We start from the raw sequence: 26986 nt of genomic DNA, 5'->3' as shown, positions 1-26986 counted from the left end.
CCTCCTTTCAAAAGGCCCTAGACAGGAAGTTGCTTATGAACGCAGGGTTAAAAATACATGCGTGTGTGGCCTTGGTCCGTAACGTAAAGGACACAACTAGGGTGCCAACGAACCATTAGCCATCAGCAGCTATAATTTCCTCACCCATTGTTATTACGTGAATGTCGCTATGTCTGGCCCTGGGACACCCATTGTTAGCAGCAGGGGAACAGCGTCAACACTCGGCTCCTGGCAAACACATGAGAAAGCGACAGAGAGCAGTCGTGTGGTGTGTATCTGTGTGTGCGTGCGGGGGGGGGGGCTGAGAGACCACTTGCCCCAGGCACGAGTGCATGCATGTGTGCGACACCCGCCTGCAGAAGTGAGGGCTTGGCCTGCACACCCAGTAAAAGGGCTCATTCTGTGGTGGACAATGAAATGCACACAACATGACTGTCACACTCACCCGCGTCCCCCTCCCCGACCCGCCTGCTTCCTGTACAAAGGGGGCCGTTGTGGACCGCTGTGGGGGCCTTCTGACCTACTGACTGCTACTCGCACACAAATGAGGCGGCGTACGACGGACCCTTCCCGATCAAACCCGAGCTCTGGGCACGGAGAAGAGGAGCGGAACGGAAGCCACACCTGGCACAAACCCAACTGAAGGGACCAGGAGGAGAGGTCCTTCAGAAAAGAAAGAGTCCTCCAAAGGACACTTCAACTGGGTCTACAAGGCAGAATGTGCCACTGACACGTTTCCATGGCTATTGTGTACGCGGAGCTTCCACCGACGCTCCCAGTGACCTGCGTGCGTCCTTCCCTGGGAGCACTGGGCCCCCACGGGGCACCGACGGCGCAGATGACATCACCGCGCTCGAGTGCTGGGAGGCCCAGGGAGACTCAAGATGCTGACAGTCAGATCAAGGGAATTTCCAAATATGCTTCACAGCAAAGAATTGAAGGCCTTTAAGCCTGAGGGGGGGTGAAGGAAGGAAAAAAAAAAAAGTCAGATTAAAATATATGTTTGTCTTTGAAGTCCCAACAATGGCTGCAATAATGTCCTCTGTTCCTTTTGTATAGCGCTCCCATCCACATTGACGCCACGTGGGGAGCAAAGTGCGCCTGGCTACCGTACGCTTCGTTGCCGCCGTCTGCAGAAACGAGAGGCCCCCGCGCTGCGCTCTCATCTTTAATGGGCCCCGAATGCAGCCGTCTTTGCTGGATGTGCTAATAAGGCACAAGGCAGGAGCCCATATGGACGCAGGAAGTGGAGCCCGAGCAGCCGCTCGCAAGACAGCCTGGGTGGCGCTTACTCTGGCTCGGCTTCGGATGGATGCGGCCTTGTTTGCCGAGCGCGGGGGTGCGTATGTACCTGCGCGCGCGGGTCAGTCGGTGCCAAGCCGTCCTTAGAGGAAACGCATCAAAAAGTTCGGACTAATCTGCAGCAGAAGCTATATCGCACTAAACTCCTTTAGTCCCTAACAGCCCATCAGCAACAGCCATGAAAACTAATGCTTTCTATATATAAAGCATCTCACGTAAGCTCAAAATCTGTTAAAACACCAGGACAGGAACAGAAATAGACGCTAAGGCAGAGTGCATGGACTCACTTGGCACTAAATCTTTGGCCCAGGCTGTCGCTGGACTTTCACAGTATGGAGGGTCCTCCTCTACTGCCTCAAGCTTTATTCCACTCGTCAGATAATGACTGAGTAAAATGTACAAAACTGACATTGAAAGGCCCAAAACGCACCTCCCTGCTTTAATTAAATCGTTATAGAATCCACCTCTGACAACAGTATTTCCCTCTGGATTTAGGTTCGACCACTAAGAATCATGGCAACCTGACGTCGCATTGGGAAGCAGGTAAGTGGATAAAGACACGGGTAACCTGAGGTACACGCGTCGGATTTCGGCACAGGCTCTGCTGTCCTACCCAAGACCAACACGCTCGAAGTGCTGTGATGATCCGTGCAAATAGCCAGTGACATAAGGAAAAGCAGATATGTCCAAATTAGAAACTTTGGCTGAGACGGCACTTCCCAAACACCTTCCTGAAGGCTTCTAGCACACGTTACATGCTCGTCTTCCAGCATGGGGAGAGACGCCATTTGGCCAACGAAGAAATTACCAGAAACAATTAAGCCCTTGGTTAACCGAACGAGTTGAGCTTCTGGTAGGAAGGAACAAAGGAAGCATTGGCTGCAGATCTCCAAGGTGATCCGCAGAAACCACGGGGTAAAGCCACTCAATGCCAGTAATAGCAACCACAATTCAGAATCGGGCCACGGTTTTCAGAGAAAACTTCAAACGTCTCCTAGTGGGATGGCAGGAAGACTAAGACGGAGAGACCGATGGCGACTTAAAAGCGGAAGGTCAGCATCCTGGGTCGCAGGACCTAGGCGCAGCAAACAGGTCGTACCTGAGCGCCCGACTCAGCTTGTCGTAGTTCATCTGAGGCTTGCACTTGCGTGCCCCCCACAGCCGCGCCACCTCGTCGGGGTCTTTGATGACGAACTCGCCATAGTCTCCCTGCCAGGCGATCACCCCCTGGTACTCCTCCTTGCGCAGCAGCTCCAGGATGAAGTGCCACAGCTGGATCTGCCGGGAGCCGGGGCTCGACTCTGGCTTGTAGGCCCAGTCGGGGAAGGCAAACCCTGCGGGGAGAGAAATGTGGGTTAATAAGGAATAAGCAGAGGTAGAGGGGGATAACCATCTTTCTCCCTCCGAGGCCAACCTGTAGGAAGGTACAGCACTGGCAGGTGTGGGACCCAGGGCTGTTCCGTAAGAGCAAAGAGGATTATTGCATTCGTGCGTGGGTTCTGACCGTTCCACCGCGCTAGTACGCGGTTACAATCCCCGGCACGACGCCTTCGACCGTTGCCTTGGCGTGGCCGGCTCCGAGTTCCACTAATCCTCTCCATGTGTCAGAGAACGGCACCAAGGCCACGTAGGTGCTACCATCAGGCCAGGTAACCCCTCTCGGGACACAGAGGAGCAACTTAAGTAGCGCTTCGACGCATGAAACAGGCCAGCGCACGTACGCTGTCCACATAAGAGCACCGTTAGGTACTTTGAAGCATTAAAAACCGCACGTCTCAATTTTATTCAGTCTGGCTGTAAAAGCTACAACCTTCCGGTGTCAGAAGACAATAACCACAGAGGATCCGAAGCGGATGAGCTGCGAGAGGTGTCGCAAACAAGAGGTAGTAAAGATGGGCGTTCATGTGTTACCACGAGTGAATGTGCACGCAACCTGTGGAACATCCCACTTTCTCCCCCATCGAGCGAAATCCCCCTTCCACTGTTCGTCAGCCATTGCTGGCAAAGCACCTACACTAACCCATGACGTAAAGGCAGCCACCCCTCCTCTCGCTCTCCCCCCTACAGACAGACACACACACACACACACACACACACACACACACACACACACACACACACACACACGGCAGTCAACCCGCAGCGAGCGTCGAGACGAGAAGAGGATGTGCTCTGCTCCATTCCGCTACAGGTGCGAATGGGACAGCAATCATTACCTGGAAACGGTGCGTATACAGTACTCTCGAAAGCCACATCCGCACTTTTAATGAAAACGCGGTTCGGCGTCACCCGAGCCAGGTGACAAACTAAAACCAGCCCACCGGAGGACTAGGGGAGGGGAGGCGTTCACAAACACGATACACTGCCCTTACCAACAGAACTGCTGTGACAGGGGTTCGCCGTCAACGACACGTTTATTCATTTAGCTCACTCTTCTCTCCAAAGCGACTTACAGCTATTTACCCATTCATACAGCTGTGTAATTTAGGCTAAGTACCTTGTTCAGGGGTATTAGAGCAGTAAGATTCGAACCTGAAACGTTGGGCCTCAAAGGCAGCAGCTCTACTCACTACGCTACCAGCTGTAACGTGCGCAGAAGACAACTGTCACATTGTTTCATAATTAAGTTACCGTCAACTTTCAATGAGAATTTTAACAGGCCGGACAAAAGGTTGCAGAGGTTCCCGAAAAGAGGACGGATGCTCACGCGACGCTGCGCGTAACATCGTAACAAAGATCAACAGGCAACAAATCAACCGTGGGCCGAAAACGATAAGCACGGCTCGAGCCCGAAGCAGAGGGTAACAATACGGGAGCTGCGCCGAAGCCAAAGGCTGCATATGCCGAGAAAATATGCATGTTTACAAAAAGCGCCCATGTGATTGGTCCCCATCAGGCGGCTTCCCTTTCATGTGGCTGGGAGCCTGTGGCAAAGTCTGCTTCTCTCCGATTTCAGGTCAAGGGGTCAAAGGGTTTCTCTAAACATCAGAAGGTTCAGCTGAAATCAATATGGCTGCCAGCCTACCTGGGTAAACGACGGGTCACACGAGGCGGGTCCCACCGTCGCCTACGATCTTACTGTAGCTACAGCTCGATCACCCAAATACGCACCTTTATCAGCTATTAAATACATTTGTCACAGGAGGACAAAAGTTTCAGTTCTTTGAAGGAAACATTAACCCATCATTTTGTACACACTGTACATCGGACCACACAGGGTCCAAATGTGCACGTCACCTGTTGAGACCGAATCCACAATCCACCATGGCCAGTAGCCAAGAGTAAGGTCCTTATGACCGATAACATCAAGGCACTTTTGAAACAACCGTGAACATGGTCGAGGACCTATTTGGTATCCGTCCCCTAAAAAAGGATGCGATGTGCCAACCGTGGTACTTCTGATGCTCAGCAAGTTCAAGCCAAAGGACGTACGCGGACGCTTTTTATTTCATGAATGGGGTACGAACTGAGGGAGATACTTAAGCTGCAAAAGAAGCGTATAAAAATGAACACATCCGAGTTATTAATCCTTTGTAACCGAAAATGTGCGGCGGCGCTACATGTGACGGGTGACATTGGGCGGCCTCTAGCTGTGCTCCGGTGCGAACAAGGCTTAATTCCAGCTCCCTTTATTCTGCCATTTCAAAAGGATCCGGAAAGAGCTGCATTCAGAGCCACAAGGAATAATTGGTGCTATTCATTTTCCCAACTTTTAACCACCCCACCCCCCCAACACACATCAAAAATACTCAATTTGGAGACATGTTTATTTAAAATGAGGCACTTTTTCTTTCTACGGCCACTACTTAGTTTTAGAAAGTTTAGGCATTGTGTATGAGCTACAGGCATGCTTCCCAGAAGGTGCTGCTGTGCCGACAAAGGGGCGGAGCATCCGAGGCGGTCTGCAAGCGACGGTACAAATGGTGCTGATGTGTCACACAGAAGGCCAAAGCCAGCACATGCCGAGGACCCTGCAGAGTGTGAGAGAATGTGGAAATGCATGCCAGAGTATTTGCAAGTGTTGGTGCATCCCACCCCTCCTCCCCCACTTAACCTTCATGACCTAAACGCCCACCCTCCCCCTCCCGTCTCTGAGACCCCCTTGGGTCGACACCAGATACCCATTAAAGCGCAGAGACGATGAGGCACACAGACACTGAGACTCAGCATCAATAATGCACTGCGCTGACTGGGGTGTAATCTCTGCTCTGGGACACACGGCCGGGGGGCAGGGTGGAGGGTGGCAAATAGGAGAGGGTAAGAGCTGCAGCGAGCCCTGGGACAAGGGGAGAAAAGACTGAGAAACTGTAGTCGGAAGGGAGGTAGGAGGCAGACAATGGGAGCAGGGTGGGCGTGGGGTTGGGGGAAGAAGGATGAGATCATAGCTCGTCTGGTAGTCTGTTGTCATCCAGGTCAGATTGCCTGCCGCTCCCTCTCCGTGGAGCACACTGTGGAGGCCTCCTTCCTCTCGCTTTGATTTAAACCCTTCTGGCAGCCAGGCGAGTGCCTTTAAATTAGAAGCATGTAAAATATTTGGAAGTGACCACATAGACATGGCTTAACAGTTTTTGTGTGTGTGTGTGTGTGTGTGTGTGAGAGAGAGAGAATGGGCACAGCACAGACAGTGAGTCCAGAGGAGAGGACCTTGGGTAAACCAACCATTTTCAAATCCAACCAGGGCTGTGCAGGGCATCTTGCGGATTGTGCGGCCGCTGCTGCCTGTCACAGCCTTCCCCGGACCCCTTATGCCTACAGTGAGTGACGTCACGCTCTCCTAGAGTGCAGCTGAAACCCCCATCGCCTCCCACACCACGGTTTGACTGTAACCCCTGCTCCACCTGTGGAGCCACGCAGGAAACGCGACAGAACGGGCTTTCATATGAATTATGGTACGCTCTCTGTGGACATGTCCCAGTACAAATGGGAACTGAGCACAAGCCAACAACGCATCTAAGAGACATTAATATATATATATATATATATATATATATATATATATATATATATATATATATATTTTTTTTTTTTAAAAAAGCCCAAAAACAGGATGAACCACCAGCACAAAACTTTGAGAGCAAGAAAGGACTCCAATATTGACTGGAGGCAGAAGCAGCACAGCGAGACCGTGAAGCAGGGACAGAAAGAACGGTCTCTCCAAGCACTGCCAAGGGAGACACAACCCTGCAATCTTGAAATGCAGATTCAGGACTTTGGGTTTGCCACTGGTGTGACGGAGAGGAGTTTGTTGTGACTGAGAGGCTGATTCAAGGCAGGACAGGCCTGTCTTTTCCACCAGGTCCCAACCCAGCCGAGGCCATCCTTCCAGCTGGAGTGCGAGAGTGACCCGGATTCTATGTCCGTGAGCATCGTGTGCCAGCGCAGGACCACTGGACACACACAGCCTTGAGTTCGCAGTCAAAACAAGCACTGATAAGGGCTGATGAACAAGACACACTCCGACGTGCAGATAAACTCACGTGGAACATTTACAGGAACTTCCTCCGTTATTGGCTGCCACATTTGGCCTGACGCAGCACAGACCCCTGGCCCCTGTTCCTGGAGTCTTCCCACAGAGCCATTAAACATTCTTCAGCTTGGTGTGCAGAGCAATGGGTGGAGAGGGAGAAGTGCTCCCAGAAGGTGAACCGCACTCCAGCAGCAAGGGGAGATGGGAGGTGCTGACAAGTAACAGCCCGAGAAAAGTGGGAAATGTATTCCCCGGCTGTGCAAAGCACCCGGAGAATCAGGCCTGTGCACATCTTGTTTGTCAAGAGTCAGCAGGTAGAGCAATTCCTCCATTGCCTGTACTACAGGAAGATGGAGCTAAGGGCTATGGCCCTGGCTGGACACCGATGCCATGACAGCATCCCAGGCTGAGAGACCTGGACTGCATCCTGCAAAGGGTTAAAGCTCACAGCAACACTGCTATTATTAGCCCTATTAAAAAAGAAGGAACAGAAGACCGTGTCTCTGACGACCCCTTTATTGTTCGCCCAGCGAGACATTACATCTCGGGGACGCAACAAAGTTGGTGAACAGGAGGGAGGAAAAGCACACTGGTGGCCTTCGGGGGCCAAAAATAGACAACGCACACTGGGGTTATTGTTTGACACTGTGAGGAGCGAGGGAAGGAGAGAGAGAAAGTCGAGAGGTACTGCGAGACAGGGGTTGGACGCGTGGGGGGCAGGAGAGAGGAGGAGGAGGAAGCAGTGACGACAGGAGCAGGAGTACGCACAGAAATGGAGTGTGTGAGATGGGGAAGAAAGGTAGCAAGAAGTGGAGGAGGAGGAGGAGGTGGTGGCCACGCTGGTCTCAGGCTTGCACTTTTCCCACAGAACCACTGCATATCTCAAACGGACATGCTGCAGGAAACCTGCACAGGTATGACAGTGGCGTTATTTCTGGAGAACCCACAGGTTTAAACAGGCTAAAGAACACACGTCGCGCAGGTCCGAGTAAACAACTGCACGTGGAATCGGCGTTGGTGCAGCAGTACACTTTATCGCATGAGTCGAGAGCTGTTGGTGGAAGTAAGCTGCCAATCAAACAGGAAACAATACCTTTCTCCTACAGCTAAAGCACCCCCACTATTCTGTCTCATCAACATGACTGGGGCCCCGCGTGCCTCGAACCTCCATCAAGGCACCGTTTCAAAAAAGCGCCTCCCTCTCACCCTTCCCATGTCTTCTTCCCAGGAGCGGCATGTATTTACCCTCACTGGAGTAACAGTTGTCTCTCCAGTCATTAGCTGCTCACAACCACCCTCCCGGAGGACTGCCGTATTTGTCCCAACCAACCCACCTCCACCTGTCCCCACACCCATTAATTCTCCACCTGAGCACAGGATTGAAGGAAGGGAGTGTGTAGCCTGTGGAAAAGCAGAGCCGGGCCTTATGACAGCGGTGGCACAGAACCACCCCAGTGGGAGCGAGGCAGTTAACTTGATCAAGGGGGGGTGCATTTCCTGGAATGTGGCACCAGAATGGGACAGGAAGTGAGCAACTGCTCCCTACCACAACAGCAGCTCTGCTTCCTCTGTGTGTGTGTGTGTGTGTGTGTGTGTGTGTATATGAAAGAGAGAGAAAGAAACACTGCAGGCAGACAGGATGAGGTGCTCGTTCTCACACCGGAGCAAGGCTGCCGCAGACTCCCATTGCTCTCTCAGGTGCACGTGCTTTGATATCTAGTGCAAAGCGTCGGTGTACGGAGGTAGAGAGAGTGGGCTCTCCCAGACCAAGGGACAGGGGCCGTTCCATGGGCAGGGTCGCGCAGGGCTCAGTCAGACCTAAAAAGGCCACCAAGGCTCAATAAACTCAAACCAGCAGCTACTGCAAAACACACACGCAACACCAGCCTGAAAAAGGACTGCACTGGCACATACATTCAATTGACACAAATACAGAAGTCAAACACGGACAATTTGCAGCCTCTGCCACACATATAAAAGCTGGTACACGAAAATGAGCATGCAAACAACTTTGAATGTTCAGTAAACAAGAACCACCTCTATTTTCCTTCTTAGAAACAGCGCTGCACCAGTGTGGTTTACAGTATGATGGGTCATGCCGGATTCATCTGTCCGCACTGGCAACGGTATTCATTTCCAGTTAGCTTTAAGCTCCGATGCAGTTTCAAAGCACCGCTGTTCCATGCAGACAAGAACTGCTTCGTATCTCACTGTTTTGTTAGTGTCAGCAAACGAATAGACGACAGTGTTTAACACCACAGTAGCTGCCACAAAATGTGGCAAGTAAAAGCAAAGCCTTAGGCTACTTCATAAAAAAAAAAAAACTGGTCACCGGGTCTGACACACCTGAGAAGTGGGGCATACACCTGCTACACACCCTGCTCTGGGTGAAAGCGCACTGTCAATCACAGCAGCACACTTCTGGGAATTCCGATCCTCGTATTAGCAGTTCTCATACACTAGTAGAATGGCCAGAGAGCCAAAGCAGAGGAACAAGAGCGCGCGCGCACACACTGATAATGACACAACCACAAGCGACAATCACAGTGACTCTGATGACAGCAGTACCTCCACATATGGGGCCAGTCTAGTGACACAGAACACACACACCACCCAAAACAAACGCACACAATAACATGAGCCGCGCAGGTTGTGTGTGCGTCAACGCTGACTCAGTGCGTGTGCGTGAGCGTGTTTGTCATTCAGCCTTCACAAACGCAAACACTTTTCTCCTCTGTTCCCTCGCTTTCTCTCTTTCTCTCCCTCGCTCCCTCTCTCTCCTGGACACAGTCTCCTAGCAACCAGACACTTCATGACTAAAAATACACCGAGAAACGTACAGAACAGAAAAATAAAACAAATGACAATGAATCCTTTCAAGCTGAGAGCAAAGACTCAAATAGAACAGGTAACAAGAGGGAGAGAGCAGGAAAGCAGGAGAGCAAGGCAGCAACAGGTAGTCGTGAGGCCTCCTCCTCCTCCTCCGCCGCGCGGGCCTCCTCGTGGTTCTCTCCTCCCACACCTACGCGATGAGGCGCTCCTCAGCCTGGGGGCTGCGTGGCACCGACGTGCTGAGAGGCATGCACAGGTGTGCCGCTACAGGTCTGGAAAAACTGGACTCGCTCATTCAACAGGGGACCATAGATACCAAATACACTGTAAGCAACACCTATCACATGTGCTGAACTGCATCCCCCTCCCCATCCCCCTTCCCTCTGTCAGTAGGTGTACATTACTCAAGGGCCACGAGGGCAAAAAAAAAAAAAAAACCCCCACAAAAAAAGAATAAATAGCAACGGAAACTAAACACTCCTGTCTTCCTTTGGCAGAAACCTGGGGATCCATGCTGGGTCAAACATGCACGCGGACGGTGGCCACAAGACCCAGATCGTGTTTGCAATGCAGGGAAGGCAAGAGGTGCAACTACAGGACAGGAGACAGAGGGTTGCTCGGGGGACTGTTTGGTGTGATGACAGAAGGGCGAACACGTATACCTATTTACCTACAGCCCTGAACAGCCCCAGGGACGAGCCCTGCTCCAAACCTGGGTATTCTGTACGTTTACCCTACGCTCTCATTTGAGGACAATGACAGGCTGACCTGGCGGAACGCACGTTGGCCGATTCCTCATCTGCACTGTAATTAGCACTATCCAGGCTACAGCTAGTTATTACAGAACCGCCGCCGGAGTCTCTGCCATCGGCACCAGCATCCACGCCACGGGAACACCCAATGTCTGCCGTGCGCCGCGGTGACGTGTGGCCCTCCAAAAATACACCATCCTCCATCAACGTGTTCCATCCTCCTTTCGGTTTCCCCCGGCGTCTGCCAATCCCCTCTTCCCGCCCTCCCTTCCTGCTATTCTTCCATTCGTCTATATTTAGCTGGAGGAAAAAGGGTCCGTCCACATCTGCAAACAATTCCAGTAAGAGATAGAGCGGGGAGGGGAGGCTGAGGTGGAGCTGTGTGCAGCTTTCCCAGGCCGCGGCCCACCATGGGGGACCTCCATACGACTAGAGCGGCCTTGTGTTTAAACACAAGGCCCATCAGCTCACCCTTGGGCCGAACGAGTGCTCCACGCAGAACTGCTTCACTTCAGGTGCCACTTATTTCAACAAGCTAGATGGCAGCAAACGGTGACTACCTAGTGGGGGGAACACTCATTTCAGGGCCCCCCAGCACTACACAGTGGGAGTGCCCTGCGGGGTGGGACAGCTATGCGGGGATGGGATGCTCCTGCTGGCCTGTGAGCACAAACACGCGTTGTGCCCCCGCCTGCCCGCCCGCCCGCTCGCTCGCTCTCCCTCAGCTCATTAAGTGTGTCTGCTAAAGCTGATTAAGCCATGTTGATCTCCCTTATATAACGCTCACCTCACTGACATCGCCAGAGGATGGGGGTGAACAGTGTGAGGGGAGGGAGTGGGGGGTAATGGCTGTGTGTGTAAGCGCCAGGCCGTGGCCATCGAACTCCCGAGTGGCAGTCAGAGGAGGCGGGGGGGGGGGGGGGAATCCCTCACTTGCTGGAACTGCAAAAGCCATCCTTTTATATGGAGGGCAAAGGAGCAAAACTACCACCCTATTGCAGCCAGTCAAATGGGACCCCCATAACTGAGGGGTTGATTGAATTAACAGGTGACTCCATGCACAGGTCCCTAGGTCCATCTCCCAGGGGAGATTAGAGTCCTCAGCTGGAGCAAATAAAGCCATCGCTTACGCAAGCGGGGTGATGTAACCGTACTGCATTCTACAAGCGTACCTCCCTGCTGGAGACCATCCCTCCAGCACCACGATGAGCACATGGACACCAACAGGACAAGGGAAAGACAAGGACCGAAAAGGTGTGCAAACGTGTGAACTTTGTCCCCTGGCCCCACACGCTGCGGAAGAGATGGTTTACGTAAGGGACGTGTTACTAACGGCACAAAGTATCGGCGGAGCAATGCACTCAGGGCCCTGGGGCCCTGCCATCACCAGAAGAAAAGCTTATGGGCATCGCAGTCTCCACCACCAAACAGAAACTGGCATGCACACAGGCAAAGCCTCTACATGAAGGTGTGTGCTGAACAGGAGGAAAGTTAAAGCAGGACAGGGATGTGATCCTGCTCAAGCAAAGTGGTGCACTACTGAGAACCATTTCAGCTGAGGCCCAGCAACTGCAAAGCCGACCACCTCAACCCCCCAGCCTCAAACACAAGGCTCAAAGAACCTGCAGAAGGACAGCAGTAGCACAGGCTGGGGGTGGGGTCACGAGGCAGGCCACACAGGAGCTGGAATCGGGCTCACAGCGGACCCTGGGTGGGCCCGTGTCTCCAGCAGGACCGGTTCCATGACGACACGCCACGAACCTCCCCTTCCCCTGTTGCTGCACATCAACGCCTGTGGGCCGGCAGACGCTTCCTTTCCACAACACAGCACTGCCGGCCGTGGAGCAAAACAAGGACCCATCCCACCCTGCAGGCCTTTACTCCACAAAGGGATGAGGTTCTGCTTTTAATTCTCCTTACAGTGCTATCTAGGCACTGGGACAGGTATATGAAGCTTCAGCAACCACACGATTCATCACCCACAGCAATCCTCTCCTTCGGGGCAAATCTATTACCTGGGTCGACAGCGGACGCCAAGGAGACCGCCCTGCGGAGCACCAACTGGCCTAGGGCACGCACAGCAGCGCAGAGAACACAGCCACGTTTTAATGGAACCCGCATTCTCTGGGCAAATTTCATCTCCAACTCCATCTCCGCCACTGAGTCACCGACCGCACTACCGCCACCGCCCGCCCTGGCAGCCTCCCACGCCACCCCCCACCCCCTCTGTTGCTCATTACATCTGTGGCCCCTGTACCACACAATGTGCCTGAGAAAACAAGCACTGAATCAGGCAGCAGACAGGCGCTGAGAGAGGGAGATCAGGGGCCCTTTTGTCAAGCAGACAGAGTTCCTCCACCTGGGACGCCCTCCACAGGGCACAAGCGGCACTCGGCAACCTGTCGGAGTGGCAGCCGTTGCGGTGAAGGACCCTCCCTGGGAGCCCAGGGGACCTCCCCTGAGACGAAAGCCCAGGAGCTAACCGTTCTAATGAACTGTTCTTGTCTAATGTGGCAGCAGGGAATCAACACATATAGAAAACGGAGACATGGGAAATAGATGTTTATTTGACGGGCTCTGGCAAAGACTGCCTCGCACTAGTTACAATACAATAGCCCCCAGCTCAGTGCCACTGCTCCTGTCTCCTCAATCCCAGTTTAAAAAAAGTAGCACTAAGGGACCAGACTTCATTTTGGAAAGGACAGTGGGGGCAACTAGCCACTGAAGGAGGACAGACTAACATTCTGCCATGTGCGGCTGTGGCCTACATGTGCGCACGCACATGAGCGTGCAAGTGCGTACACAAGTCTGTGTGATGAGAACATACAAATGTGTATACATTTGTGTGTCTGTGTGTGTGGGGAGCAGGCCAAGGCACGGGGGGGGGGGCACACAATGGCCCCAGTGTGTGGAGCAGAGCAACGGGTGGGCAGGTGCGTGCGGCCAACGGGCTGGCAGTCTGTGTGGAGGTGAGGGGATGAAGGCTTGGGCTGGACTGGGAGCGTGGTCCTCACTGGCTCACTGTTCTCTCCATCCCTAAGGCCTAATCCCCAAAAACAACAATCACACTGTGCTGGAACACTGTACTGGATTACAGCAGGTCTGGGCTGGGGGCGGGGACGTCTGCGTGCATTGCATAATCACCTAAACCACGTCTGGAGCTAAAAATGGTCCCTTTAAAACAATTATAGGCCAAAAGCTTTGGATGGGGATTGTACAGGCTGGTCCTTGCCCATGTCAGGTTTCTGACAAGAAACCGCAAAGGAGTAAGGAAAGACTTGAGGAAAGACAGTAATCAGGTCACAGAGCAAGGTGAGAAGATACAAATGCAGAGACAAGTGGTTAGAGCTGCTGCCACTGGACCCAAAGGTTACAGCTTCAAATCACACTTCCAGCAGTAGTACCCTTGAACAACATACTTACTCGAAATTGCTCCAGTAAAATTACCCAGCTGTATAAATGACTAAATAATTAAGTAACTTAACATTAAGTCACTTTGGAGAAAAGAATCAGATGCATGAATTAATGTAATTTCAGGACAAGGAGACCTATGGCTAAAAGGAGAAATGGATGAATGCGCTCGGATAGCACGACTTGTGACCCCCCCCCAGCATCCTCCTCTATCTCTCTAGGTGAGACAACACACATAGATGGCAAACATGCCATTAAAGTTTAAAGCAGGGCTCTGTCCTAAAAATATCTCTCCAATGATCTATGCATTATGCAGGCTTCTCGGGTGTTATGCAGAATGGAAGTTGGAACCCGATGGACATCAAGCAAAGCCAAGGCAAACCATAGCACTCCCCCAGCTCACTGCGTACTGGGGAGATGTGATGCAAGCAATCCTGCGAGACCCCGTGAGCAGCAGGGCTGCGTGTCCAATGTGCGATTCTTTGACTGCATACAAATGTCCCAGCACAGGCATACCTCACACAGCCTGGGCTCACAGGCCAATTAAGACCTCGTCTGTGTAAGCTTCAGCGTCTGGGGGAGAGAGAGATAGGCAAGAAAGATAATGGAAGGTAAGATGCCATTGGGGGTATTATATCACAGCTTGGGGACAGAAACAGCATGGGGGGAAGTTACAGGGAAAGGGGGAGTTAATCGATGTTAAAAAGGTTGGATCCCAGAAGGCTTTCACACTCCAGCACTCAGCTTGCTGCCCCCCCACCCCACCCACCACACACGGTTTTTGCTACAATTATAATGGGACCTTAAAATGTGCAGCAACAACTGTTCAAGAGTAGAAAGATTAAAATAAAGCGACAAAATGGCAAGCAGCAGCAGAACGGCCATAGTGGCATCAGTTTCCAGGGTGAAAGACAAAACGGAAACCGCACTTTGCACGTCTGGTCATATTTCCACATGTCGTATGTCCACATCGCAGTCGTGGAGCGTGATCGTCACTGGCACTCTGTTGTTGTCAATGACATAGCTACAAGGCATCAAGCGCTACAGTGAAGCATATCAATATCTGGGAAAAAAAATATGGTATTATAGCCAACAGATGGCTATGCCAAGCAGCCCTACAGTAAAGCCAAGCAGAACAGTTACGCCTGCCGCTGCCTTCACACCAATTCCATTTTTCTTCCATCATTTCACAGAAAGGTAACTTAGAGAAAGGTAAAACTTGTTTCAGTAAGAAAGTCTTTCAAAAACCGTATAAATGTATCGTGACACAGAAGGCATGTAGTACAACACAGTGCCCAGCTTTTCACTATCATTAGCGTGGTATTTTCCCACCAAGCTAACTGCCGACAAACAAGAAAGTAGTTCCTTTACGTTTAGTCTGCAGCTGTTCCCATTACGCTGATAACGCTCACTAGTCAAAATCGCTTTTAACCCTGAAAGTCTAATATGCTTGTTTCTCACTCAATGGCTAATATCTTACAGAGACATCCACGAAAGAACTCGTTATTTCTCAAGTGGAAACTGATCTTAATTTGAACAAACTTGGTGCAAATCAAGTTACAGGAGACAAAAACAAACAGCTGGGAACTGAATTTAAATTGGGACGGACAACTGGTCCATTAGAGGCTCTGCAAGCACTTTTCCAGTGTGAGAGGAGCTTTGAAGTCCACTCAGAGGTGGAAGGGGGTGGGGATCAGGTCGAGGTGGAGGGCGCAGTGAAGGGCTGGCCATAGCAGGACCATCCCTTTTCTCTGCGCACAGTGGGACGCAGGCCTCACTTACTGATCCAAGACAGACACCCTGCAAAGAAGAGCCTCACGTGAACCCCCCCCCCCCCCCCATCCACCACCAATTTCCAGGCTCCATACATAGGAACTCCACTTGCAACTTCACCCAGATCAAACAACCCATTCAACGTAAACGTCAAAGTCAAACCAAGAGGACGCTGAAAACATGCTGGTTACAAGGGCATATGCAGGACTCGTGTGAAGCCTTTTTGTGCCATCTTCCGCCTTTCTAAGCCGCATTTTGTGTTGGCGCTCGTAGAAATGCCTGTCCGCACAATGTCCACAGTGTCTGCGAACACGCATGTGACGCACACGGCCTCTGCACAGCATGTCCTGCTTCACTGTGTATCCTACTAGCTCTCTCCTCCACACACACACACACACACACACACACACACACACACGTTTCAAAATTCTCCAGGCTGCCCCTGCCACTTTGGAATCACAGGAAAACTATCTGCAACAAATTGGTTCAAAGTTCAAAATTAACACTGACATGCTAAGAGGACAGGTCTAAACAGAGGGAGTGCAAGGGAGAGAGGGGGGAACTCTTCAAACGTGATCTCACATTCCTAACTTGGGTGGGGGGGGGGGGGGGGGAACCAGAGGAATGGGGGAGGGGTAAGGGGGGAAAACAGGGAGAGGGTGAGAAAGTTTAAGGTGGCACCATGCAGAACTTGAATTTAAGAGTCGACCACACACACACACACACACACACAAAACATCAGGGCCACACACTCCCACGGTCTGGAAGATGCACATGAGAGGCTGTACAGAAATCTTGTGGTAGCTTCCCATCCCTTCATATTAGACTTCTGACTTTATATCCCCCGTGCCACCCTGGTAAAGTGGCAAATCGGCAGATATAAATAGACCGAAAATATTCCAACACTCCGACTTTCGGAAGCAGTCCCAGTTTGCTGCAGAACTTCCACGCTGTTAACGTGGACTTCCCAGCATGACAGCATCTCACAGGTCATACAGTTTCACATTCAAATGTTTGTTATAGAGTGGCATATTGGGGTCTCGCACACAAAGTATGAGTTCACGGAAAGGTGGAAAACTAGCACTGATATTACTGCACCGGACAGAAGGAAATCAACCATGTGCTATTCACAAAAGAAAAGCAGCTGGCTGTGCTAGAGCTTCTTACAATATCGCTGTCCTCCGCACAAGGTACTGGGGCCTAGGAAATGAGAAGCAAATACACCGCAGACACAGCCAGTGGTCCAGTGGAAAATACAAGCGTTCAAGATGCCCACCTGATGCTTCAAATCAATCTGCTTGGTCAGAAAATAGCATTTTTTGTTCAAGTCAAAATGAGCGTGTGGCTCAGACTGGGACTTAATCATACCTAGGACTGGCCTGGAGGGAGTCGCCGGATAGTCCCCCGACCACTGTGACAAGACAACCCAACGTCACACTGAAGTGAGCCAGAAGCCACCGGCCTTAGATTCAGCGTCGCCCCGAGCCATCGTTACATTGCTCGTCATACAAACACGGGCTGCACACTAACACGTCCCTCTGCACGCCGGCTCTATGGAGGAGATCAACCTACCAATCTACACCCACCAGAGTACACATCCTGACAAAAGGCTCCAGGACCCATGTAGCCATATCGCGAATCAGACTGCACAGGGTCGCACCGAACTGAACGTCCTCATTTCCTGGCACGGGCTGACAAAAGGCACCGAGACAGCAAGACAGAAGCCATAGCTTGGGGTTAACTCCTGAAACATGAGCAATGCTCAGCTGAATGAAATCCATCACCGGCGCAACTAGTGCGGGTTTACAGAACCACTGGCCGCTATCATTTATACGCAAATAATAACCAATAAATGCCTCAACAGTGCAAAGTAAGTTGCTTGTATCCCCCACACAGGGGCAGTGGGTGTGCATATGGGAAGAGGGAACATTCCCATTAGCGCAGGAAAACCTACAAATCTATTATCAGCACAAAATCCAAACTTGCCATGTGTTGCAGAAAGCCCTCTTTAACCCCATTTTTAATACCAACGTGCTTCATCTCACAACCAACCCCCACCTCCTCTCACAACTCTGAGTCCACCTTAAGAAAATATCTCCAAAAAAGTTCCTCTCCGCTTTGGGACGGTCAGGGGGGAGGAGGGGGTGAAGTTGTGAAGAAAGGAGAGAAAATGAGGGAAAAGGAGCGGTTAACCGTACCGGGGGAGGGGGAGAAACCAGGAAGCGGAAGGAGGAAAATCTTCACAGAAACCAGACTATGTCCGTCACAGCAGTGCATAGTCCCTTCCTAGCTTTGCCCCACCTCATGTCCCTCCCTCCGCCTTCCATCATGAACAGAACACAAATACGGACGCACGCAAAACTCCTGCCGCAGATACTGGACTTGACACTTCCACACAAGCTGACAATTTCAGACTTCGCAAAGGTTACCGGAAAGTGGACCGCAGCATCCCCCCCCGTTTCCTGTACAGCCCTGCTGGTTACAACTCCGAAACATAAAAGTTTTTTGTTTTCCTCCATTGAGCCAACAAGCAGTAAAAAAAGATTAACTTTAATAAACAAGGGAAAAAACTAGTTCATTAGGTCTTGGATTTCACTCCAGGTCTTGGAGGGCCACAGTGTCTGTAGGTTTTCATTATAGCCGAGCGCTTTACTTGATTGATTCAATTACAGAAATAATGTGTTCAATTTAGCCCTCTCAATGCTGACGTCATTAGCCGTTTAGAGAGGGCTGGAAAACCTGCATATTCTGTAGCCCTCCACGACCAGGAGTGAAAACAGAGGTTCAAAGGCTTGTCTTTGGTAAATACAAGCTCTTAAAAGAAATATTAACATAATCAGTACAATTATTTACCTGCAAATGTCACAACTGGGTTCAGAAACATGTTCTAATTCTCATTTACTAAAATGCCAGCCACAGCTATTTCAGATACGTGAGAGGTGTTCGTTTAGCTGTGCAGTCCAAATGGACGTTTAGTTTATGACTGTAAATTCAAGAGCGTAACAGTTAGCTGCTCTGAGAATTTCCCCCGAGGCCCTGAAGCGTGACCAGCGGCTGCCGAGTCCAACAGCAGAGACGGGACAAGGGGAGGGGGCGACCTGGCAGCACAACTGAGCAAACACCCCCACCGCAGTCAGGTCCCGCCACACAAGCCCGCCGCCCATCGAGAACGTGGCCAGCGAAGGCACCGTGGCAAAAGCGTAGTATGGAAAACCACTCACAGAGAAACAAGTCTGCCGTTCCAGGAGGACGCGGCCCGGTCTGGTGGTGGGCTTCGCTAGCCTGGCAGCGTGCCGGGGCTCGAGCGCAGCACGGCAACACACTGGAGAAGCACGCGCCACCAAGGCCGGCCGGCCAGCCAGCCCAAGAGCAGTCTGCAGCACGCGTGGAGAGGGGGTGAGACAGTGTGGTTGCTTCTCCATTGCCCTGTGTTGTGGTTTTGCCTCCAGACTTTCTGTCTTTACTTTCGTCCTCCACAAGGCGCACGCATGCCAGACACACAGAGCTCCAGTTGTGGGGGGACAAGCACTCTGGCAGCGGCACCGTGCCATCGGCCCGCCCCTCGAAGAAAAGAGGAGCGGCACTTCCAGTCTTACACTACGCAGACACGCAAGTCTGACACCGTCCTTGCCTGGTAACATCAACTCAAGTGTGTGGTATGCATGTGTGTGGGGTCCAAAACTTTTACCACCACCTGCGAAAGTGAAAAATCCCATGTTACATTGTGAGAAGCGAGTTCACATCCCGTCAAAGCTTCCGAATGCTCCGAGACAAGGTGTACTTGCCATGTGCCATCCAGACACATTCTTATCCTGTCACAGAGCTGACATTCCTGGATGGACTGCCCTACACTTTTCTGGGTGGCCCCCCACAGTCGGCGCGTGGGCCCGGGGCTGGCTGACTGCAGGACCCCCTTCCAGAACTAATGGTGACGTAACCACTGTTGTGAAAGACCCACCGCCATCCATCAAGGCTTTTGGCATGAAATGCTCTTTAATAGAACTGCAGAGGGGGAGTTTACTGAGGCAGGCGCTGCAATTATTGGGCATATTACCGCTGATGCTGGAAATGCTTTCTTTCAAAGCCCCTGGAATCAAGCACGGCTGCTGCCAGATACACAGCAGATGGGACTTCAGGAGATCAAGAACGAGAGGAACCCAGTCGGTTCTGTGACACTGCTCATAGCACTTCTCTCTAAACAAAGCTTTATACATCTTTGATGTCACCACGCAGATTTGGGAGAAAAAAACCTAAATGCTTATCTGGTTTATTCAATAGGTACCCACACAACCCTGTTGCTATATTCATTAAGTAATACAGGTACTGTACCATGCTCAGGACCAGAATGAGCAGAACCACACTGCTGCTGGCCATACCAGTAACATTTGACTGCCAAGTCAATTTTCAAGGCTGGGGTTCAACCACAAGCCATTACTGGTGGAACAATTTCCCATGCTGTTAAAAAAAAAAAAAAGAAAGGGGGGGGAGATGAAGGGTCTGAGATTTTAACTCAGTTTTGTCTCAACTTCATTCTCAGAGGGTGGTTAAAAAAAAATTAAAAACACACAGACGACTGGGTGTCCCAGAGACAGTAACCAAGTGTACTTAAAAAGAAAGGGTGTGCATAATATCCCAGTGTTGTAATGCAGAACGTATTGCAGCTATTAAAGTGCGGTGCTGGAATTTGGGAGGTCGGAGGCTTCCAATAAAACCCAACGGAGTCTGCATGTTCTGTAAAGTTACAGCTCAACTGCTGTTCGCCATCAGTACATGTGCCTTATGCAGCAACACTCCAACTCGGGGACTTTTTTAATGCTTTGTCAACATTCCAAAACTTCAGTATCCTGGGTGTAAAAACTGGATGAGTGTAAACTATTAATCAACAGATATCGCCTCAATAAAACACTTAAAAAGGCATTTATCCCGCCCAAAGTAGCACGTATAGCGACAGTGAGCCTGAAAGTTAATTGTACCTATGGCTATATTCACTCAAATTTGTCTAAAAACAACACTAACAGCCTGGTTTTTTGTATTTTGTCAGGAACAGGACAGCATTCAAACATTATGGTTTTACCAAGAGGACAAATCTGCCTGTTACATTGCATTAAAATTCTTCCATGTGGAGTTGTGGTTTCCCCAAACAATGGAACAATGATACAACCACATCAAACCAAAATGGTACAAACAGAGGAGTCCTGCCAACGACACGCCTGTATATTCCTTGGTGATCAAGGAATGGGAACAAGGCATCCATGCCCTGCAGTGAGGCTCAGCCTATGACAGACAAACATGCTTCAGGTGTACAGCTGACACATTAGCAATGCAATGTGAAGTCAACTGCTCTACAGGTAAACACAGCAAGCATTCCCCTAAACAGACTTAGAGCAATGTAAAATATGCACATCGGCTCTTATCGGTGAAGGAAACTACTGAATATGCAATAACTCTCGCGTACTACCGTGCATTACAGAAGCCAATCAAATGTCTATGCAAAATGCATGCATTTTCACTAGTCTTACAAGTCAGGCAGACTGTCAGGGAAACTCCAAGACAGAAGCATTCTGGCTGGTATTTAGTTTTTGACTAGTTGACAGTAACTGGAGGGGGGAGAGCGGGGGGAGAAAAAAAAAAATCAATATCGAAAAAACTATAGCCTTTAAGATAAAATAATTGCAGAGTAGGAAGAAATAAGTTTGTTGAAGTATGTACCGCAGTAAAGTTCGGAAGATAAGGTATCTTATCAACATGGAGGCAGACTTTGCCGATTGAGGAAAGAACCAAGCCTTTTCATTTTCTTTCTGTCATCATTCCCCTTTACTCCCTTTCGGCTCTATAACTCGCCAAAAAAGATCGTAATTAGAGAACTGGGCCAACATGGGGGTCATCAGATGCACCTTCTTTTGCTGTCATAAACCTAAAATTGCACTCAAAGTAAGCTTTCTAGAGTAAAACAGCAGTAAAGGGCTATTTAACTGCCTAAAGTCATGTGGAGCAACAAAGCACAATAGTACAGGTAGAAAAGAAGTTGTGTAACTGTGTCAACGTGCCATAGAAACCGGATCTGCTCCAGCCACACATCCACTGCAGGTCACACACCCACAACCTCAACAGCTCACCCACCAAACCTCAAGTCTGCTGGATCCAACCATTATCAAACACAACAAAGGTCTCGAACCCCAATGCAATTAGTCGTATCAACTGGCAAGCCTCACCCTATCAATCCAACACAATCGAATAATAGCCACTTGAAGAGGGAGGACCCCAAGCACCGTTTTCTACCACTGATCCTATCAAGTAGAAGCATCAGCAACACCCCCCTCCAAGCCTTTTTGTTTCCCCTCACCCAGCCACCCCATCAAGTTATATACATACAATCAAACCAACAGGCTGATAACATGTTTTGATTTTGGTTATCAACAAACTCAAAGTCTGCCTTCACAACTAGCCTGAATGGCTGTTACCAACCACACTGACCACAACATAACCGTATGTACCAGCTGTACTTAACCTTCATCTATTACTCTTCACATTTCTGCACCCAATGAGTCAATTATGTAAACTACAATTATTGCCACATTTTCCAAGCCTCAATTCAGCAAATAAATCCAGAGGAAAAAACTAAATTAATAGCAAATTACACAGCAATGCAGAAAATAATGGCATCAGCAGTAAAATCTCCATGGTACATTTACATATAAGGATTCAAAACATTTATTGTTCACATCCCTGACATCAACACCTCCCTATACACAAGGAAGCCATTGCATACACATGAACACAGAATCACAGGCTGTCATACAATGACCTGTTCTTTGAAGGATTTCTCCTGGAGCACGGAAGGGCAACACAGAGCAAGGGTCAAGACTTTTGGGGTGTGGCCACATGGGTCACCAGGTCATGCAATAGACAGGACAGTATGCTCCTGCTACTCTGCTGGGCAGAACACACACCCTCATTGTGCTGAGGCATATAAACATGACATTTATTGAAAAAACACCATTGATGAGAACCAGAATACGGCTGCTCAGGAATGACCGGGACACCTGAAACCCCAAAGTGGCAAAAAATTATCCATTATTAATGTGGAGCAGCTTGTCTGTAACAACTCACACTAGCATTCTGTACTACACGCAGACAAACCCTTAATGCTCAATTTAATCTATGAAATAGCTTCAGGGAAAAGTATGACATGGCCATTTTAATTAAGTTCTAAGAAAATATGTGGAAAGTTATGTACAACAATATGTGAACAGAGGTGAACCGAAAAGTCACAGCACAAATATTTTAAGTTACCGCATAGATACAACACACAAGTACATATGGTTTGAGAAGACACTGAAGCAGAGACTACCAACACAGCAGAGCAGCAAAGGCAACAATTTGGAAGAATTATTGCTCCCATCAAACATAATGCAGAGCTCAACTGCCAAAATCATTTAATCACAGAGAACTGCAACTAGTTCAATCCATAATAAGTTCACGTTCATCAGCAGCCATGTGCCTGAGCCATTGGACTCACTTTGCAGGACTGAATGCCACCTTCTTTTCTAGTACATTTGAGCAAAGCATTTGCTCTGAATTGCCTCAGTAAAAAAATAAATAAATACCCAGCTGTATAAATAGGTAAATAATTGTAGGTATCTTAGTGTTAAAAACTACATCTGGAGAAAAGCATCAGCTTGAATAACGTGATTAACGTAAATAAATGTGGGTGTGTCGAGTAATTTAGTGCGCTCGACTAGAGAGGTATTGTCAAAAATGTTCAGGGACATTAAGACCAACAGTTACAATGTAAAAGTAAAAACTCCATACTCAGAAAATTTAAATACATAAACTGACATCCCACTTTAAGCAGATCTAAAGCTACAGCTGCATAGATGCAAACAGTTGCCCGAGCCAAACCTCAAAAGCAGCTCCTGGCTCTTTAGGTAAGTAATAACACGCCACCCCATGGAAGAGGACACACGAAGTCCCAAAACGCCAAAAATATATATTTCGAACACAGGTCACATAAAACTATTTCCTTCTAGTGTATTCTCTGGAACAGCCACTGCTCATAACAGTACACTGAGTCGAGCCTTAAGACTTGTGGGATAAACTATACCTCACACAATACTTGCAGTTTTACTCATACGGCTACAGGTAGCATCCTGGTTAGACAATAACTGTGTAGTACGCAAGTTTCTGGTCTGAACCCCTAATCCCACCGCTTTACTGTAGATCAAGGCACTTTACATTGAATTCTTATAGTGATTCTCTTGAGGGACGAATCGGTAAACCGATGTAAGGTTCATCATCTAACCGCAAGGCACCCAAGACATGAACTAAAAAGGTGAAGAGCGGTTTTGGACACACGTAAAATTCCGGTGTTTCGGAAGGGTCCGTAAACCCGGCCACAAGAGATCTGACAGCGCGTCAGTGGCTCAACTGTGATTCTGTCAGTGCGGGTGGGTGCATTGCCATGCAAATACTGTGTGCGTGTGTGAGTGAATGAGTTGTGTTGTTCTGCCCGTGCGACCGTGTGATGGAGTTATTGTGCTGACCAGGCCACCGCTGCTGTTCCCATGTAGACCTTAGTTAAATAACCTTTTAAAAAAGTTCAGATCGGCACCTTATTTGTTGCTGTGCACAAATATCTGAATTTGCAGCAGAACCTGCGAACATGTTTAAACAAAGAGCTTTTTCCTCCTGAAAGGTAGAGGGGAAGGTGAATGACAGGAGAGCTGAGAGGAGAGTGGACGCTGGGGACCCGGGCGAAGGCGGACAGGGGGAGTGGACACGGAGCCCACTGCAGCGCCGGGAAACTTTCCCCACCGGGAACACGAGTGGGGGATGGGTCCGCGTGGGGGGGATGGAGCAAGGGGGAAATGAAACTAAAGCATTACGGCTTCTTGCTAATAAAAGGGCAAAGAAAATCAGAGTACGCACGCCGAATCGACGGGGCCACGGAGCACTCGGGTGAAAGTTATGAAGGCTAATAGTTAAACTGCGGGGGGGGTTGGAGGGGGAGCGGGGGGGGTACTGGCCCACTTGTTAAACAAGCTGAAGCTTCGCGAGCCCCGATCGCCAAAGACAGCGAGACGCACTGAAAAGCCGACAAAAGTTTTTGCGAAGTTACCGATCCAACATTTCCTCGAGAACCATAAAGAAGCGAATGTACAAGAAATCATCCCTAAGCAGTGTGAAAGTGGGGAGCTAAGTTCGCTAATAAAGCGAAATTAAACATGGTTTCCGGGGGAAGGGCACGAGCGCTTCCATTTTGTACCCTGAGCGCTGGCGCGCGGCCGCCTGGAGACGGGAAGGCGAAGGGCCACAGACACAGACACACACACTCCGTCTCTGGGGTCCAGTGGAGAACAGATCGCCCAGAGGACGGACACATACACACAGAGAGCCAGGTACAGTGGTGGAAAAGAGACACGGACGGGCGCGCGCGCGCACGTACACACACACACACACACACGCGCGCACTGTCTGTGTGGCCAATTCAACAGGTCGGCCGCGGACGGTCTAGTTCGGGTCACCGTACAGTTCAGTCAGCCAGCCAGCAACTAGCGTATTTACAAACAAGCCTACTTTATAAACTGTTTCAACATCAAGGAAAAGTTACAGCGCGAAAAAAAAAGTCGTGCTAACGAGTTTAACGGCAAAACTCGGGCCTTTCCCTTCCGAGTATCCTGCCCAAAATTGTTCGCTCACAATCACACATACATAGGTGACACAAACAAACACTCAATATTTCGCCGTCTCAAACCTCCACGATCATTTTACATACTAGTTCATCTGTTGGGCATTTTTTTTGTAGAACAAAATGGATCCAATGTTGTGTATGAGCTAAACTACTACCGCTCTCAACTTTCCCTACGCTGCAAAGTTGTTTCCACGTCTACAGCCGAAATCCAGCGCAGCGATCTTGGGAAACACGTTCAAATCCGAACTAGAACGCAGCTGGCTCCCGCGCCAGTTACCACACAGCTCAGCTGTGTGTGTTAGAAACTAGCCCTCAAAAGTTGCCACTAACTCAACTGTGTGCGACTCAAGTCGGTAGGTAGTAAAGTCACCGGACCGCGAACCCTCGACTACTAGTTTAGCTGCAGCTCACTAACCCAGGTAGTTCAGCAGGTACGAGGCGCCTGGCTCGGCGCGTGCTCAACAACGGTCGGCGCTCGCGGACGAGTTCGCCCAACTCACCCGATTCTCCCGGGGGCTTCATGGCGCACGCGGCGGTCGGACTCGAGCTACCGGGCAGCTCGGGTCGAGCGGAGTGGAGTTAGGGAGCGGCTTTGGCCTCCCTCTCGGTCCCTTTTCTCCTCAGTCTCCCTCCGAGTGCGAACCGCACACCGCACAACTACAAACTTTTCTTGGTGTCGCTGGTGAGCCCGCTGGCTGCGCTTCACTCGGCGTTTTGGTGCCCCCTCCGCGCGCGCGCGCGCTCTCTCTCTCTCACTCACTCTAGCGCGCGCGCTCGCTCGCTCTTTCACAGGCCCCCCTCCTCTTTTTCTCCTCCTCCTCGGAGTTTGTCTCGCGCTCGTGCACTTTCCCAGACCGCGGGGACCAAGTGGCCCGGGGGCAGCGTCACTCCGTCCGCGCGCACTGCTGAGAAATGTGGGCGCGAGCCAGGAGTCCCGACGCGACGGCCGATTGAGGGCGGTCTTTTCGCTTGTTTGCTTGTTTTTACCAGTTTAGTCCTTTCACTTGTTGTCTACTCCTTCTCCTTTTCCGTCCTGTTCTCCCGGTAGTTCGACATCGTTTCCCCGAAAAGTCACCGACGGAGAAGAATGTGGTTCTCGCTCTTTTTACCGACTTTCTTCTTCTTCCTCCACTCACTCCGCAGCTACTCTCTCCTCCCCCCTCCCCGTCCCTCTCTCGGGGTGTCGTGTTTCGCTCTCTCTCTGCTGCACGGGGCCGCCCACACGGACGACGGAGGGGGGGGGGGGTCACGCCCACTCGCCACGAGCCAGGCTGGCGTCACTGCAGCACGCGGCGTCGCCTAGGAGACCGCCATCGCCACTGCCATGATGACGTAACATCCGCGTCCTACACGCGCTGCCAACGTTCAGAAGCGAGAAAGCTCTTCTTACGTCATTCACACGGTTTTTGGAAATGTAATTGTGAAAAGAGTAATAATTTCTAACAATAAAATGTTTCTCTATGTAACATTGCAAACCTTCATGTTTGTAAACACTGAACAGAGACAAATTAGCTTGTAGCAAACATTGTTGCTTCTGAACCAACTGCAATATTTTAAATATTAATTACATTCATGTGGCATCAGACTTGTCACTCTTGAGTCATTGTACAGTGATGCATTTGAACAGAGCTGACTCGGTGTTACACTGAAGAGGGCTGTTTTCTGCCTTTCCCACTCAATGTACCCCCTCACATGATTAACCAGTACACCCTCTGCGTGTGTGTGCGCGCGCGCGCGCGCGCGTGTGTGCATGCACCC

General features: G+C 50.3%; 1 protein-coding gene across 1 annotated transcript in view; it reads right to left on the bottom strand.

Annotated features, from left to right (window-relative positions):
- The window catches only part of erfl3 (Ets2 repressor factor like 3), a 31057-nt gene extending 4645 nt beyond the window's left edge, over positions 1-26412 (bottom strand). The window contains exons 1-2 of the mRNA XM_029260167.1: positions 25729-26412; positions 2402-2636 (exon numbers count right to left, since the gene is read on the bottom strand). Coding sequence (XP_029116000.1) covers positions 2402-2636; positions 25729-25750 — 257 coding nt within the window. The 5' untranslated portion in view covers positions 25751-26412. The remainder of the gene's footprint in view (positions 1-2401; positions 2637-25728) is intronic.
- Positions 26413-26986: the final 574 nt, after the last annotated feature.

The sequence above is a fragment of the Scleropages formosus genome, chromosome 18 (genome assembly GCF_900964775.1).
Source record: "Scleropages formosus chromosome 18, fSclFor1.1, whole genome shotgun sequence".
NCBI classification, from domain to species: domain Eukaryota; kingdom Metazoa; phylum Chordata; class Actinopteri; order Osteoglossiformes; family Osteoglossidae; genus Scleropages; species Scleropages formosus.
This window is presented reverse-complemented; position numbering and strand designations above follow the sequence as displayed.